General features: G+C 37.2%; 3 protein-coding genes across 5 annotated transcripts; 1 reads left to right on the top strand and 2 right to left on the bottom strand.

Annotated features, from left to right (window-relative positions):
• Positions 1-303: 303 nt before the first annotated feature.
• On the bottom strand, positions 304-3231 carry fam162a (family with sequence similarity 162 member A). Its single transcript, XM_031282046.2, has 5 exons — positions 3042-3231; positions 2073-2171; positions 1366-1477; positions 715-823; positions 304-527 (listed from the first exon to the last, which is right to left on the bottom strand). Exons 1-5 carry the CDS (start codon positions 3082-3084, stop codon positions 411-413), a joined length of 480 nt encoding a protein of 159 aa, XP_031137906.1. The 5' UTR covers positions 3085-3231; the 3' UTR covers positions 304-410.
• Positions 3232-3268: 37 nt separating this feature from the next.
• Positions 3269-7542, top strand: ccdc58 (coiled-coil domain containing 58). 3 transcript variants are annotated; one of them, XM_031282049.2, is made up of 5 exons: positions 3269-3375; positions 4883-5008; positions 5112-5258; positions 6990-7049; positions 7143-7542. In XM_031282049.2, the coding sequence occupies exons 1-5, from the start codon at positions 3373-3375 to the stop codon at positions 7191-7193; spliced, it is 387 nt and encodes a 128-aa protein (XP_031137909.1). In that variant the 5' UTR covers positions 3269-3372; the 3' UTR covers positions 7194-7542. The 3 variants fall into 3 exon arrangements, with proteins under 3 accessions (XP_031137909.1, XP_031137910.1, XP_031137908.1); XM_031282050.2 differs by lacking the exon at positions 3269-3375 and adding an exon at positions 3979-4150; XM_031282048.2 differs by lacking the exon at positions 3269-3375 and adding an exon at positions 4046-4173.
• A 3347-nt stretch (positions 7543-10889) lies between these two features.
• On the bottom strand, positions 10890-12063 carry LOC116037931 (cystatin-A5-like). Its single transcript, XM_031282052.2, has 3 exons — positions 11832-12063; positions 11645-11746; positions 10890-11092 (listed from the first exon to the last, which is right to left on the bottom strand). The coding sequence occupies exons 1-3, from the start codon at positions 11937-11939 to the stop codon at positions 10970-10972; spliced, it is 333 nt and encodes a 110-aa protein (XP_031137912.1). The 5' UTR covers positions 11940-12063; the 3' UTR covers positions 10890-10969.
• Between the last annotated feature and the right edge of the window lie 1458 nt (positions 12064-13521).

Raw genomic sequence — 13521 nt, 5'->3', positions numbered from 1 at the left:
AATTTGTCTGAAAATCATTATTTTGCTGCGTAGTAAATGCCAGGAATTCATTATAAAACTCCTAAAAGCTCCATCACATTAAAGTCAGTGTGTGTTTCCACTCTCCTCTGATACAACCAAATATTGATGATACAATAATTGTTAGGGCTGTTTCCTGAAAAACAGGTTTCAGTTTATAACCTCAATATATTCACTGAAAAGATAAAACCTTACATTAGGTTTCAAAAATGGTTAAATCCATAGTTGTGTGTTGAGGTCAATCTCCAAGCTGCAAAACTATGAAGTATTAACTGCTCTGATATCTTTTGGTTGTTCTCTAGGATGGGAGTGGGGAGCTCTGATGTTATGATATACAGGCAGGGAGGAAGGGGGGGGGGGGGGGGGGTTGTGCAGGGACTAGTTGTCTTCCATCACTGAGCCTTCTCAGACAGGGCAATAGCAGCTTCCTTCTCTCTTTGTAGTTCCTCCCTCCATCTGGCTTTCTTCTCCATGTTTTGACCCGTCAGGGACTCATGCCTGCCTGCAGCCTGCGACAAAATCAGACACATTACAGATAAGATCTGAAAAACTTGGATTTCTTTTGTGTGCAACAAAGGCAAGGATAAAACTGCTCCTTCACATTGTTAACCATTCAACCAAGATTCCCCTACTTGTAAACAGATACTGGAGAAAACAATGCCTGCAAACACAATGCAGTCATATAGTGTCACTCACCCGTTTGCCCAGGAACACCATCAACAGACAGGCCGCTATTGTGGTCGCCATCATCACATAGCAGGCTTTCACTCTGACTTTGTTTCTGGCAGCATCAATCATCTCAAACCTGTGGAAGACACAGGCAGGTGTACAAACCAATGTCATTGTAGTCAGATATTTAAATGCTTCAAAAAACAATATTGTAATGAAAAACAATGTAGAAAGCATCAACAAGCAGGCTCTGTTCAAGCTCAGAACACAAGTAATGTGCAATGACCATAATGGCAACAATCACCACCAGCTATTTATGCTTCTCTCAGTCTCTTATGTCAACATTAATTACAATTTTTTTCCCGTCTTGGTTCATTATGTATGCAAAAGGTCGGAGGTCTGCAGTTTGTATGCGTGACAATCAGGTCTTTTATCACTGAAGAAGATCAGATATGATCTCCACCCTGATTTCAGGAACCACAGTAATTACCTCCAGCCAAAGACAGACGCCTTGTTTGAACTGTAGCCATCTTGGAACATCAGCTACCCACAGCAGCACCACCGCTCATCCAGTTAGTTAGCTCTGTTCTTGTGATGCATCTTAACTAAATCACGCAAAGAGCCAATCAGATGCGATTGTGCTGGTTGGTCTGGCATAAACAGGAAGAGGCTACTTACGACACAAGCTCTGGTATCTGGTCTGCTGTCTTAAAACGTCCAGACCAGACCAGCATCTTCTTGTCCAGATTTGAGGGTCTGTAGCCTGGGAGTCTGAACGCGGCACGAGGTACTGTATAAAAGAAAGCCCATGTTAGAAAGAACAAACTAAGTTTAAATTTACAAATCCACATTTTGAAGAAAGAATTCACAGAGTTCAGTTTCACAAGCCCCATTCATTAGCTCCATCACCCCAGATTGTAACCTCGCTTCCTGTGTCCCTCCTCCCTATGGGACTAAAGAAAACTTTCACACACTTGCTATGATAACAAGTGACCTGTGATGTACAAAATCCTATGACAATCATTATGGGGATGTTTCATATGTCTGTGATATTCTGAGGAATACAACTTTCTTAAAACTTAAAAAAGTTACAGCTCATCCCAAATGAAAATCTCTTCTCCGTGTTCCTGTAAGATTGGCGATCCCTTTCTCTGATTAAGTGGGAATTTGTAGGACTGAACTGCTTGTCTGATTGAAGCATGTATGGTATGACTTACAAGACAAATAAATGACGATGGGAAAACACACACCATCAGTTTTCATATATATATACACACACACACACACACACACACACACAGAGTATTCTGAATTACAGGTGAACAGAATACATGTGTGGTAGTAAATTATTAATAAGGCCGTCTGCCTATGATCCAAAACTCTACCTTGTGCTGGAGCTGCAGGAGGCTCTGCTTTGGCCTCCTGTGGTTTATTGCACATCCCTCTATGGCTCCATGTTTCAGTGACCTGTCTGCACCTCTGACCTGTTGAGATATTTAAAAAAAAATGCAAATAAGAAAAACATGAGTATATTGGATGTAGGAATAATAACTAAGTCTAAAACTATTATTTTGATATTGGTTAAACTGATGAGTATTTTCTCAACTAATCATTTGGTCTATAAAATGTCAGAAAATAAAGAAGAATGCCCATCTCAATATCCCAAAGTTACTTAGGCCTACTGAAGTGTTTTGTTTTGTCAAACAGTCCAAAAACTAATGATATTCAGTTTACGATCACATAAGACAAAGAATAGCAGTAAATAATCACAACTAAGAGGCAAATATTTTGTTTGAGTAAAATTACTTAAATGATTAAGCTATGGTTGATTTATTTTGTGTTCTAATCATTTCAGTCTAATCATAAAACACTGAACTAATCCATGCCAAAATATCACAACTAAACAAAAAAGTGCCCACAAGATACCTCATAATAATAAGGTGTGCTGGCCACTTTCATAATAAAACGGAGGTGTGTCAAAGCCTAGAAATATTGTATAAAAATAATTTTAAAAAGTTTGCTAGGGCAAAGTTTTTTAGTAAGGCTTTTTATATTTTTCGTTAAAGAACCGGTATCAGTATTGAACATTTTGAATGATACCAAGCCATAGTCCTATTAACACCTTTTATAGCCACGTCAGAATAATTTAATCGAATTATGACGTTTGACATTCAAAGAACGAATAGGAAAAATACCAAATATATAATACGATTACTAAGTTTACAACGATTAAGTTAAGTGGGAGAAAGATACTGACTATTAACGTTACTCCACAGCGCTGTAGAGGTTTGGTAATGCTAAACTAGCCAGATGATAATCAAATCAACACAGAAATCAAATGTATCGATACGAACCTATAAAGTTGCTAATGGAAATCCGAGATCTGACGAAATTCATGCTCTTTATGTTAAAGTAAATAAGATATAACGTGTCTATCAATCCATTAAACTGCGTAACACCTCTGTCCTCCGTCAGGTGTTAAAAGTCAACTAACTGCGCTTTTACCATTGCCCAACAGGACCCCGTCACATAAGCGTATGAGCCTCTACTGTATGCCTGATCGAAAAATGATACACGTCTTGGCTTATGTGTGTCTCACGCGTCTCTGCAGCCGCCATTTTGGGACGGAGTAGGGCTTACGGCTGACCATAAGACTCATAGAAAGGCCAGACTTTTGTGCGATATATGGTAAGGTAATGCTAGCTTATGTAAGGACAAGTATTTTTTTATTTCAGTTATTAGTAATATATATCAGTACGATGCAGAAAATGATGTTTGTCATGTTACTATTCCAGTGGCAGCTGTACTGCTTTTCCTCGAGACGAGTCAATCACCAGACCCCCAATGTTAAAACATCCCAACTTCTCAACAGAAATTAAGCACGATTACAGCCTAGTACAAAAACGGCTTTGGTCTCTATAGCTAATTTCATAGCTTTATGACAACTTTACAGAGGTGAATTATTATATACTGATCACCCGTTTTAAAGCTATAAAGTATACTGTTACACCAGATAATGGATTTTGGTATGAAAACCACCATTTTAATTAAACCAAGTATCATATTATACATAGGCTACATGTCTGACATTTGTAACAAAGCAAATCAGTTAAAAATCCAGCGAGAAATTATGATTTTAATTGTGAATAGACCTGCCTCGATAGACATAGGAGGCATAGCTACTCCGTCCCAATATGGCGGTCGCGTCGACGTATCGCTCCAATGAACGGTATAAAATACTAGTCTGCTGATTTCGTCATAATTTAGTGTTCTATGTCCAATTTTTTAGATGGTACGTTTATTTAAATAGAGACATTGAATTTAAAGTTAACCGCGATAAATATAATATCATACGCTATCGACCGCAGTGTTTTATTCAGGCACTGTCTTGAACAGCCACTAGCGTTGTGTCTAGAGAGGACCCTGCAGTCCACTATGGCGGCGCCCGGTGGAACTTTAAACTGTGAGGACTTTTCAATGTTTCAGGTAATTGTAACGAAGGGTTAATCGATCAGTGCTAACTTGTCACGGATTGGTAGCGATCCGAATCGTAACCGTGTGAAAGTTCACATGTCGTGTTTATTTTTGTGTAAACCAGTGGTTGAGTGACTCCTGATCCTAATGTTCACACGTTTTGCTCTGTAAGAGTTTTAGGAGCCAGACTGGATCAGCAGGACTGAAAACAGACAGCATATGGTCTGAAAGTCACGGGTCTCCAGATAAACATACCCGGCCAGCATGTGATACCTGACCTGTTGTTTAAAGGTCCCATATTATGCTCATTTTCAGGTTCATACTTGTATCTTGGGTTTCTACAAGAACGTGTAGCCTATGCACCCTTTACATTTTTTATTTTTTATCATATCGTCTGTCTGAATATACCTGTATTCACCCTCTGTCTGAAACGCTCTGTTTTAGCAGCTGTCTCTCTCTTTAAGCCAGAAAGGTCATCAGTTCCCATTCTGATACTCAGTTTCATTTGTACTGAGCACAAATACAGTATGTGGAGAAATATATGTGTTGGCTGTTGGCCAGATTTAGTATGTGATTTTTAAGACATCAGGCTATGTTCTGATAACCAGAGAAAACATGCCAAGTATTTCAGCATAACACATGTTTTGTGACCTTAAACTGATTGCTTTAACGTTTACTTGAACTGAGCTGCTGCCTATCTTGTTGCCACACTGTTTCTCAGGAGGTGCTAAAGTTGATGCGCACCATAGATGACCGCATCGTCCATTCTCTGAACACCACCGTGCCCACAGTCTCCTTCTCAGGCAAAGTGGATGCCACACAAACATGCAAACAACTATATGAATCTGTGAGTGACAGTCATGACTAAAATAACGTGTGTCCAAGTTACCTCCTAGCTTTTTCATAAAATTGCTGAAGCAGTTCTTATAATAATCTCATGCATTCCACAGATGATGGAGGCCCATCTGACCCGAGACAAAGCTATCAAGTCCTGTATAGCCCAAACATCTGAGGTGGTGGGACAGCTGCGTGAAGAGAGAGCAAAAGACAGCGAAAACCTGACACTCCTCAAACAGCTCAGAAAAGAGCAAACCAAAGTAAGTCCTGTTTGTAACACTAGTGGGCTCCAAACACCACTAAGCTGTAGATGCAGACATGTATAAAGTACTAGAGACCCAGACTTGAGTAAAAGTACAAGTGCTCTATCAAAAAAGTGATTTGAGTACAAGTTGAAGTGCTCTTTAAGCACCACACTTAAGTGGAAGTACTAAAGTATTCAACATTTTTTGTACTTAAGTATTGCAAGTAGTTTATTTTAAAATGTACTACTCAAGTACTGAAAGTAAAAGTACAAGTATTGTGTTATGTAGTTATTAAAGAAAGCAGTCAAATTATAGTCAATTATATTTGTAACTTGATATGTTTCTTCAAATTCGACGATGAATTTTTCGTAGCGCGGCCTTCTTATAAGACAGCTTGATCTCTTGATTCGCTCAATGATGAGCCAGCTTCATCAAACCTGGTGACAGAGCCATCTACCGCTCTGGCAGTGATAATGTGGGTTTGGAATGTTTCGTAACATTTTTATAATTGTAACGATGGAGCACATAAAAAATGTATCGGAGTAAAAGTATTACTTACCCACTTACTTATTACTCTGCCTGGTAAAACCGTTGTATAATGTCCTCTGTGGCTTTAGTATATAGGGGGAATTTTCCAAAGATTGAAAAAATAACCCAGATGATGACATAGTGATGTTGTTAGGGTTGTCGCGGATTGGGCATAAAGAACAAATACTTTTTATATATTTTAATAGAAAGCCTGCATTACGATGAGGGGTGAAGTTTAAAAGATGTGGGTATTTAGGAGGAAATGTTACAATACCACGCACAGGCCAACCGCCACAACCGCTATGTTCACACTTATATTAACTCAGAGTTAAGAGTGTAATTTAAGAGTAAACAAAAGAGGGTGTTTAACGAAAGGATTTAATTGCTCCATCTAAAGAAAGCATCAAGATAAGGACTCGGGCTCCAGGTTGTTTTTTTTCCTCGTTCCAGTGATTGCCACATCTGGATGATGATGTCTAATGTGCATTAGCATGTTGGATGCATTTCCATTTCCAGAACTTACAACGGTGGAGCAACGGTGACACACCATCCTCGTCTTGTACACAACTCTCTCCCCATTGCTGTTGTAGCTGACCAGGAACCAACTGATGGGTGTGCCAGCTCTGGCGTTTCACACTCGCACATCGGTCAGCTTGTTGTGCTAACCTCAGCACCTGTTGCTAACAGCGACAGCTAAACATTTACTGGCAGAAGAACTACAGCACACCACCCTAAATCACCACAGGGAAAGTCCCTTCACTGCGACAGCCCTAGCAGGGAGGAATCTAATGAAAAGTGCTATCAAGATCTCTTATTGGAAATTTAGAATTGAGTATTTTTAGGGTTTGACTTGTAGTAGGGAGTACATTCAGAATATGTTGGCTTCTGCTGCTTAAATGAGGACCATTTCTTTATTTGTCCCATGCTAATCCACTAACTTATCAAATCACTGGAGTACTTTTAGACATGTGCATCTCAAACCTTGGACATAATCATAAAAATCTGACCCTCTGTCTTATCCATAAAACTATGTTTATAGCTTGATAGTGGATATGTTTTTGTGTGGAATAGATTTATATAAAAAAATTGTGTAAGACAGAAATATATATATATATATATATATATATATATATATATATATATATATAACAATTCTGTCATCATACTTTGAGTAAAAACAATAAATTAAGTAATATATTTTTTCTTCCACGTCTCCAGTTAAAGCTTATGCAATCAGAGCTGAATGTTGAAGAGGTCGTCAATGATAGAAGTCTCAAGGTATGCTCACTGTTATTAGTAATGTCCTATAATCACAGAAAAATGCTCTGTCATTATCCTATATCGTACTTAATCCTGATTTCCTGTGGTCAGGTTTTCAGTGAAAGGTGCAGAATCCACTACATACCCCCGAAGGTGAAGTGAAGACCAAGGTCCAATGAGAGGAGCTGCTTCACTCGAGAGGTTTGAATCCAGACCGGAGCTGAAACTGTGACCTGCTGCGGAGTCTTGACTGCAGGCTGCAGACCATCCAGACCACTCAGACCTCTTCTCCAACACACTTGTATTCCATTGTGATTATTGTATTGCATTACCACAGCTGTAAAACAGTCATCCGTGAGCTTCTTTAATGAGAAACATTGTACAAAAAAAGTTTTTTTTTTCTTTTTTTTTAAAGGAAATTAAATGTTTTCAAGTGTGTTGTCTGTGATTTAAATCATTTAAGTCTTTTGATGAACTTCGTGTTTTCTACATTAAATGCAGTGATACAGTTTTGACTTCTCAGTCTTAAATTCTTGTACGGATTTTAATATTTCAACAAATGTCAAGTGGATTGGACCTTGGACCTTCATGATTCCCAGATAATGAATCCTAATGACACAATGTGAGCATGTCAGTACAGCCTCACAGAGCTACTAGCAGGCTGTAGACTCTTAATATTGTTAGTCTTCTTTGTTTTTGGTTGGATTCTGTATGTTCCCCACTCGTTGATCTCAGAAGAAAGTATGAAATATACTATCTTCATCTAGAGCACCCATCAGGTAATTGACATTAATAAATTGTTTCCTGGTTTGTGTGATCTAGTCTCGCATTGCCAGACCTTCCTCCACAGTGTAATCAGAACTCACAACATGAGAAGGTTAAAAAGCTAAGTCTGTAGTAAGGTGGGTGTAAACTATACAGATTACCTTTTTTTTTTCTTCTTTTTTGTTACCATCCCATCCAAGATGACATCTATTTTAGAACGCTGACTTCACAAAAGAAAAACTCAATGTATAAGAAACACAAGAAATATAGATTTTAATGCTTTAATCTTTATCTCTTAGATGGTAGTGCATTAAACTTGCTGCTTCCCAACACCAAATATCTATATCTGAGTGTTAATACATTCAAAATCAATGTTAAATTATTTATTTTTTTCAAAGAGAAGCGGAGCATTTTAATATTCAACTGCAGCCTGTAGCCTAAGTATTAACTGTTGAAAAACTAGTTTTTTTTTAAGATTCAGTAATACATTTAATAATATTACTGATTATATTATTCAGTGATTGGGGAGAAATTGTGCATAGGCTATATTTATTTAACATTTTCCTAAATTCAGCCTGACATTTGGTATTATTAGAAACTTGGGATCTCCACTAGAATTTAAAATAAAGTTCTGTGGGTTCGTTTGAATGATGTTCAACTACACAGCAGGAGTTTAGTCCACAAGGCAGTAGGGTTGTACCCTCATGTTATCCCACAAATCTATGTAAAATAATATGTCACAGTGGTTCTTGTGATTTTCCACACATAACCATCAATAACCTGGAACAATGTCAACAGTGGCCATTTGTTTTTGGAACAAAATCTAACAGTAATCAAAAGACAAAAAATACTCCGAACCATATGACGATATAGGTCGTTTAGCGTATTGTGGGACAGTTGGCTTAAAAAAATACTCTCCCCCTTTTTTTTAAATACAAATTTTAAAACACATCTGATCAACATAGAAAACTTAAAACTCAGGAGCTCTAAATTGGCAAAAATTATAAGATTATTTAGACATTTCAAATTGATTTCAAGTAGGCTACTTCAGACCCGAATTGAATTGAATTGAATTGAATTTTTGTTTGTTTATTTTATTTGTTTATCATGTATTTGATGTAAAATTCCTGTACTGTATTTCTTGACTATATTTCTTGATATAGCAGTGATTACTGTGTACATTGTAATACGGATTTTTACTGTACTGCTCCTGTTTAAACTAAAGCAATACAAAAAATTAATAAAAAAACTTCTTCACCTTACTTACTGCTTTGCTTACGTCATAATTGCGGAAGGCCACTAGAGGGTGCCGTCACTATACACAGAAATATGAGTGGTATTACTGCTTGAACAAACAACTTATGGGAGTGTTCGTTCTAGAGCCCGACCGATAAAGGATTTTTAAGGCCGATATCAATACAAATATTTGGTGATTTAAAAATCCGATATTCCGATATATCGGGCAATATATATAGATTTCTTGTAGTCCTCACTAAAATAAAATGATAATGTTTTATTGTCACAACAGAACAGAGGAATATCAAAATACTGTATATTAAAGTTCTGATAAATAAAATGTATAAAAATACAAACTTAAGATATGAAACTTAAAGGGTTAAACACGAGTGTTGCCAACAGGGACATTGTAGAGCGCCCTCTGGTGGACAAACTATGCAACGCCAACACTCAGAACATGGTTGAAGAGTGTATCATCCATTTTTATTATTATTATTATTATTATTATTATTATTATTATTATTATTAAATATTAATTTATCGGCCATTATAAATGCCGATACCGATAGTTTGGAAAATGCCTAATATCAGCCGGTAATATCGGCCCGCCGATATATTGGTCGGGTTCTAGTTCAGTCTTGTGAAATGGGAGTATTTTATCCTCCTCAACTTGAAATCTGAGCTGTGCTGCCTTTTTACCTTTTTTGGAACAGGTTCCCACACAATGAATAGACTTGTTTGTGTCTTCATTGGGTCTGTGGAAAAATGTCTTTGCCTAACCCCTTTCTGCACACTGGCTGCCAGTTAAAACGACCCTGGCCTGCAGCTATTTCACAAATTCCCGCAGAAAGAAAAACAACACATACAGTTGTTATCCTGTCTCAATATATAAAACAAGTCAAGTCAAGTCAACCTTATTGTCAATTCTGCAATATGTGCCAGACATTCAGAACAATTGAAAATACGTTTCTCTCCGACCCACTGTGCAATAAGGACACATACAACAAGTATAATCTAAAAGATAAGAAATATATACAAATAAAGTTAAAAAAGATAAGTAATATGTACAAATAAGATAAAGAAAGATAAGTAATTTATACAATAGAGTAATACATTCTAAATAGTGCAATTGTAAGGCAAAATCAAACAATACAGAAAATTAAAGATGAAGATATTTGAAATGTGCAACATAAAGGAAGAGTTCCTAAGTGTCTTTTTTTATATAAAGTGGCCATGCAGATCCTGATGGGTGGGGGTGGGGCGGGGGGCGGGGGTTGTTAAATGCAGTTTTGCAGCAGGTAAAAACTGCTGTATCTTACTGTCCATCGTGGTGTAAGAAATATGTTAAAATGGAACTATTTTAATTCATTTTGTACAAGATGAATCAGATTTGTTGAGATTTTATGACATTTCTCCAACATCTTAAATGTAGACTACTGAAGCAACCAAAACACATTGCCTCAGATTTCAGAATCAACTCTAGTACCACAACACTGACTGACTGTATACTGTTGTTGGGTACTATTCTCTCTCTCTCTCTCTCTCTCTCTCTCTCTCTCTCTCTCTCTCTCTCTCTATGAAATGTATTTTCCTCCGAGTCCTCCAGTGAACCTGTCAAGTAACTGACAGTAAAAAAATGTTTCCTGGTCTGTAACCATTCCAGCCAAGACAGCATCTATTTTAGAAATCTGGCTTCACAAAATAAAAGCAAAAGCTGCATATAAGAACCACAAGAAATATAGATTTTTGAAAGACTTTCTTTATTATTTATTTAAGAGGTAGTGCTTTCAACTTGCTGCTTCCCAACACCAAATAGCTTTATCTTTATTTGTCCATACATTCGAAATTAATGTAAAATCCTTTCAGAATGAAGAACAGAGCATTTTAATATGAGACTGCAGCCTGTAAGCATTTCACTGTTGAAACTGATTGTGTGATCAGACTAGGATGTCGTCTTTGGTTCTGTTCTCCTGTTGACCGAGCAGCTCAATCTCTTCTTTGCCATTGCGAAGTGACTGTGAGACCATCAGATGGATGTAGTGTTCTCCTCCAGTGTGAACCTGCAGGAAAAAGAGAGGTAACGTGGACATCTGAAAAACATCCATCTTGATCTTGTGTTGCTGAACAGTGTCTTCTACCATCAGTGATCTGTTTAATTATATAAAACAGTGGAGCAGATGAAAGTGTGATTGGTACAAACCTGAGACTTCACTGAATCACCTCAAGTGACTAAAACAGTTTGTTACAATGTAAGGTCATGTTTTTTCACAAATTTCAGCACAGTTTTAAAACATCATTTACAATTATGAATATACATTCTACTTAGATGTTATTGTATCTAAACTTTTGCTGAATACAAAAATCCATGTGACTTTGAAAATACTGCTTAGATTTGTTCAAGTTGATAACATCAGAGCATGCCAAAATCATATGTGTGGCTGAAAATACCCCCAGACCCCTGAGGGTTAACTGGTGTTTACTGTCCTGCTATGGATTTGACATGACATTAGATTCTACTGGATGTAACAATTAACTCAACCTGTATATTGGCCTATACAAAGACAGACATCTGATGCTTTCAAACTTCCTTTTCACCAACCACAATGTTTTACCTTGATACGGAGTTTAGGTGGATTCGTAGACTGAGATGTGTAATTAACTGCTGTGAATTTCACATATTTCTTCTTCGTCTTTACTTCCACTTGGCCCTTCACCTGTGTAAATAAAATATGATGTAAATGCATTCAAGTGAGTTGTGTGTGTGGAGGTTTTGAAGAATGTAGGTAGATTGAAGCTCACCTGATCACAAATCTTCTGAATTTCCTTAGTGGCATCCCTTACCTCACTCTGTCCTCCAGGCATTCCAGGCTTTTGGCGTTCAGGCACTTTAGGAAGTTTGGTTGCCATTGTCACAAGGTCCGTTGAAGTTAACAGAGAAGTCTGCTTTTACGTGCCTTGAGTGTTTAATTTTCAGCTGGTTATTAAATGTATTTATACTGTGTAACTACCTCTGGATGCAGACTGGAAGGTGGCCCTACTGCATGATGTTTTGGGTGGAGCTACAGTACAGGTAGAGTTAGTGTTGTTCATTCTTCATGAATTACTCCATAATTCAAGCTTTCTCTGTGGCACTTCTCAAAAAGGGTATATCCAAACCTTTTGGAGCAGACAAGAAAAATAATACTAATGTATTTAAAGGTTATTAAAGTAGCATGTTTGGTTTGAACTTTACTCTAAGAGAAATTATTGAACAGTTAAAACTCAATAAGTCAGAGTTTAATGGTAATAAATATTGATAGTCTAACATCTAAAAATAAGAAGATTTTCCTGTTGGCTTACAATGCTCTATAACCCGCTTCTGCGCCTATCTTACAGTGTTTATCACTTATTTCTTGTTTATTAGTTTGTTAGATATGATTTGCATAAAAGGACGGTGTAATCTTAAGATCATAAATCACTCAAGAACCTGGAGCGATGGCAACAGCTGCCATTAAGCCTAGACTTGTTTGTGTGTCTTATGTCTTTGTCCAACTCCTTTTTCTTCACTTTTCTTCTCTGCCAGCTGAAACGCCCTCACATGCAGCTATTTCACAAATCAAACTCCTCCGAAAGAAAAGCAACAACAATGACAATTGATAACTCACTATTCTCTATACTGAGTTAACTTTTTCAAAACTGTTCAGACATCTCTCTTAAAGCGATATTCACTTCAGCACAGCAGTTAATCTAACAATCTAAAATGTAGGCTACTGGAGAAACCAGAACACTGATACAGCTCTCAGAATCAACTCTGGTACCAGAACATGGACGACATTTGTCTCCCAACAGTAACACTTTGTCCCTCATTACACAATGACCATAAAAAAAATGACAACAGGTCGCATTACAATAGCCTATCACTGATGTCTTTAAAGTATCTTTTATTTATTTAGCTTGAACCAAGAATTTAAGGGTAATATTATGTGTATATATATATATATAGTATCTCACAAAAGTGAGTACACCCCTCACATTTTAGTAAATATTTCATTATATCTTTTAATGGGACAACACTGAAGAAATTACACTTTGCTACAATGTAAATTCCCATAGAGGCAGGCAGATTTTTATTTTTAAAGGCCAGTTATTTCATGGATCCAGGATACTATGCATCCTGATAAAGTTCCCTTGGCCTTTGGAATTAAAATAGCCCCACATCATCACACACCCTTCACCATACCTAGAGATTGGCATGGGGTACTTTCATTAAATCATCTCTCAATGCAAATCAAACCAGCTATTAGGTTAACTGACATACAACCATGCCAATCTCTAGGTATGATGAAGGGTGTGTGATGATGTGGGGCTATTTTAATTCCAAAGGCCAAGGGAACTTTATCAGGATGCATGTAAGCAGTAATACATTGGTTTTATAAACGTACAAACATGTTCTCCTATCCAAGTGTGATGGCCATTTGCTACCTCTAAAATAAACACGTAGCTATAATGT

Source organism: Sander lucioperca, chromosome 1 (assembly GCF_008315115.2).
Source record: "Sander lucioperca isolate FBNREF2018 chromosome 1, SLUC_FBN_1.2, whole genome shotgun sequence".
Classification (NCBI taxonomy): Eukaryota; Metazoa; Chordata; class Actinopteri; order Perciformes; family Percidae; genus Sander; species Sander lucioperca.
This window is presented reverse-complemented; position numbering and strand designations above follow the sequence as displayed.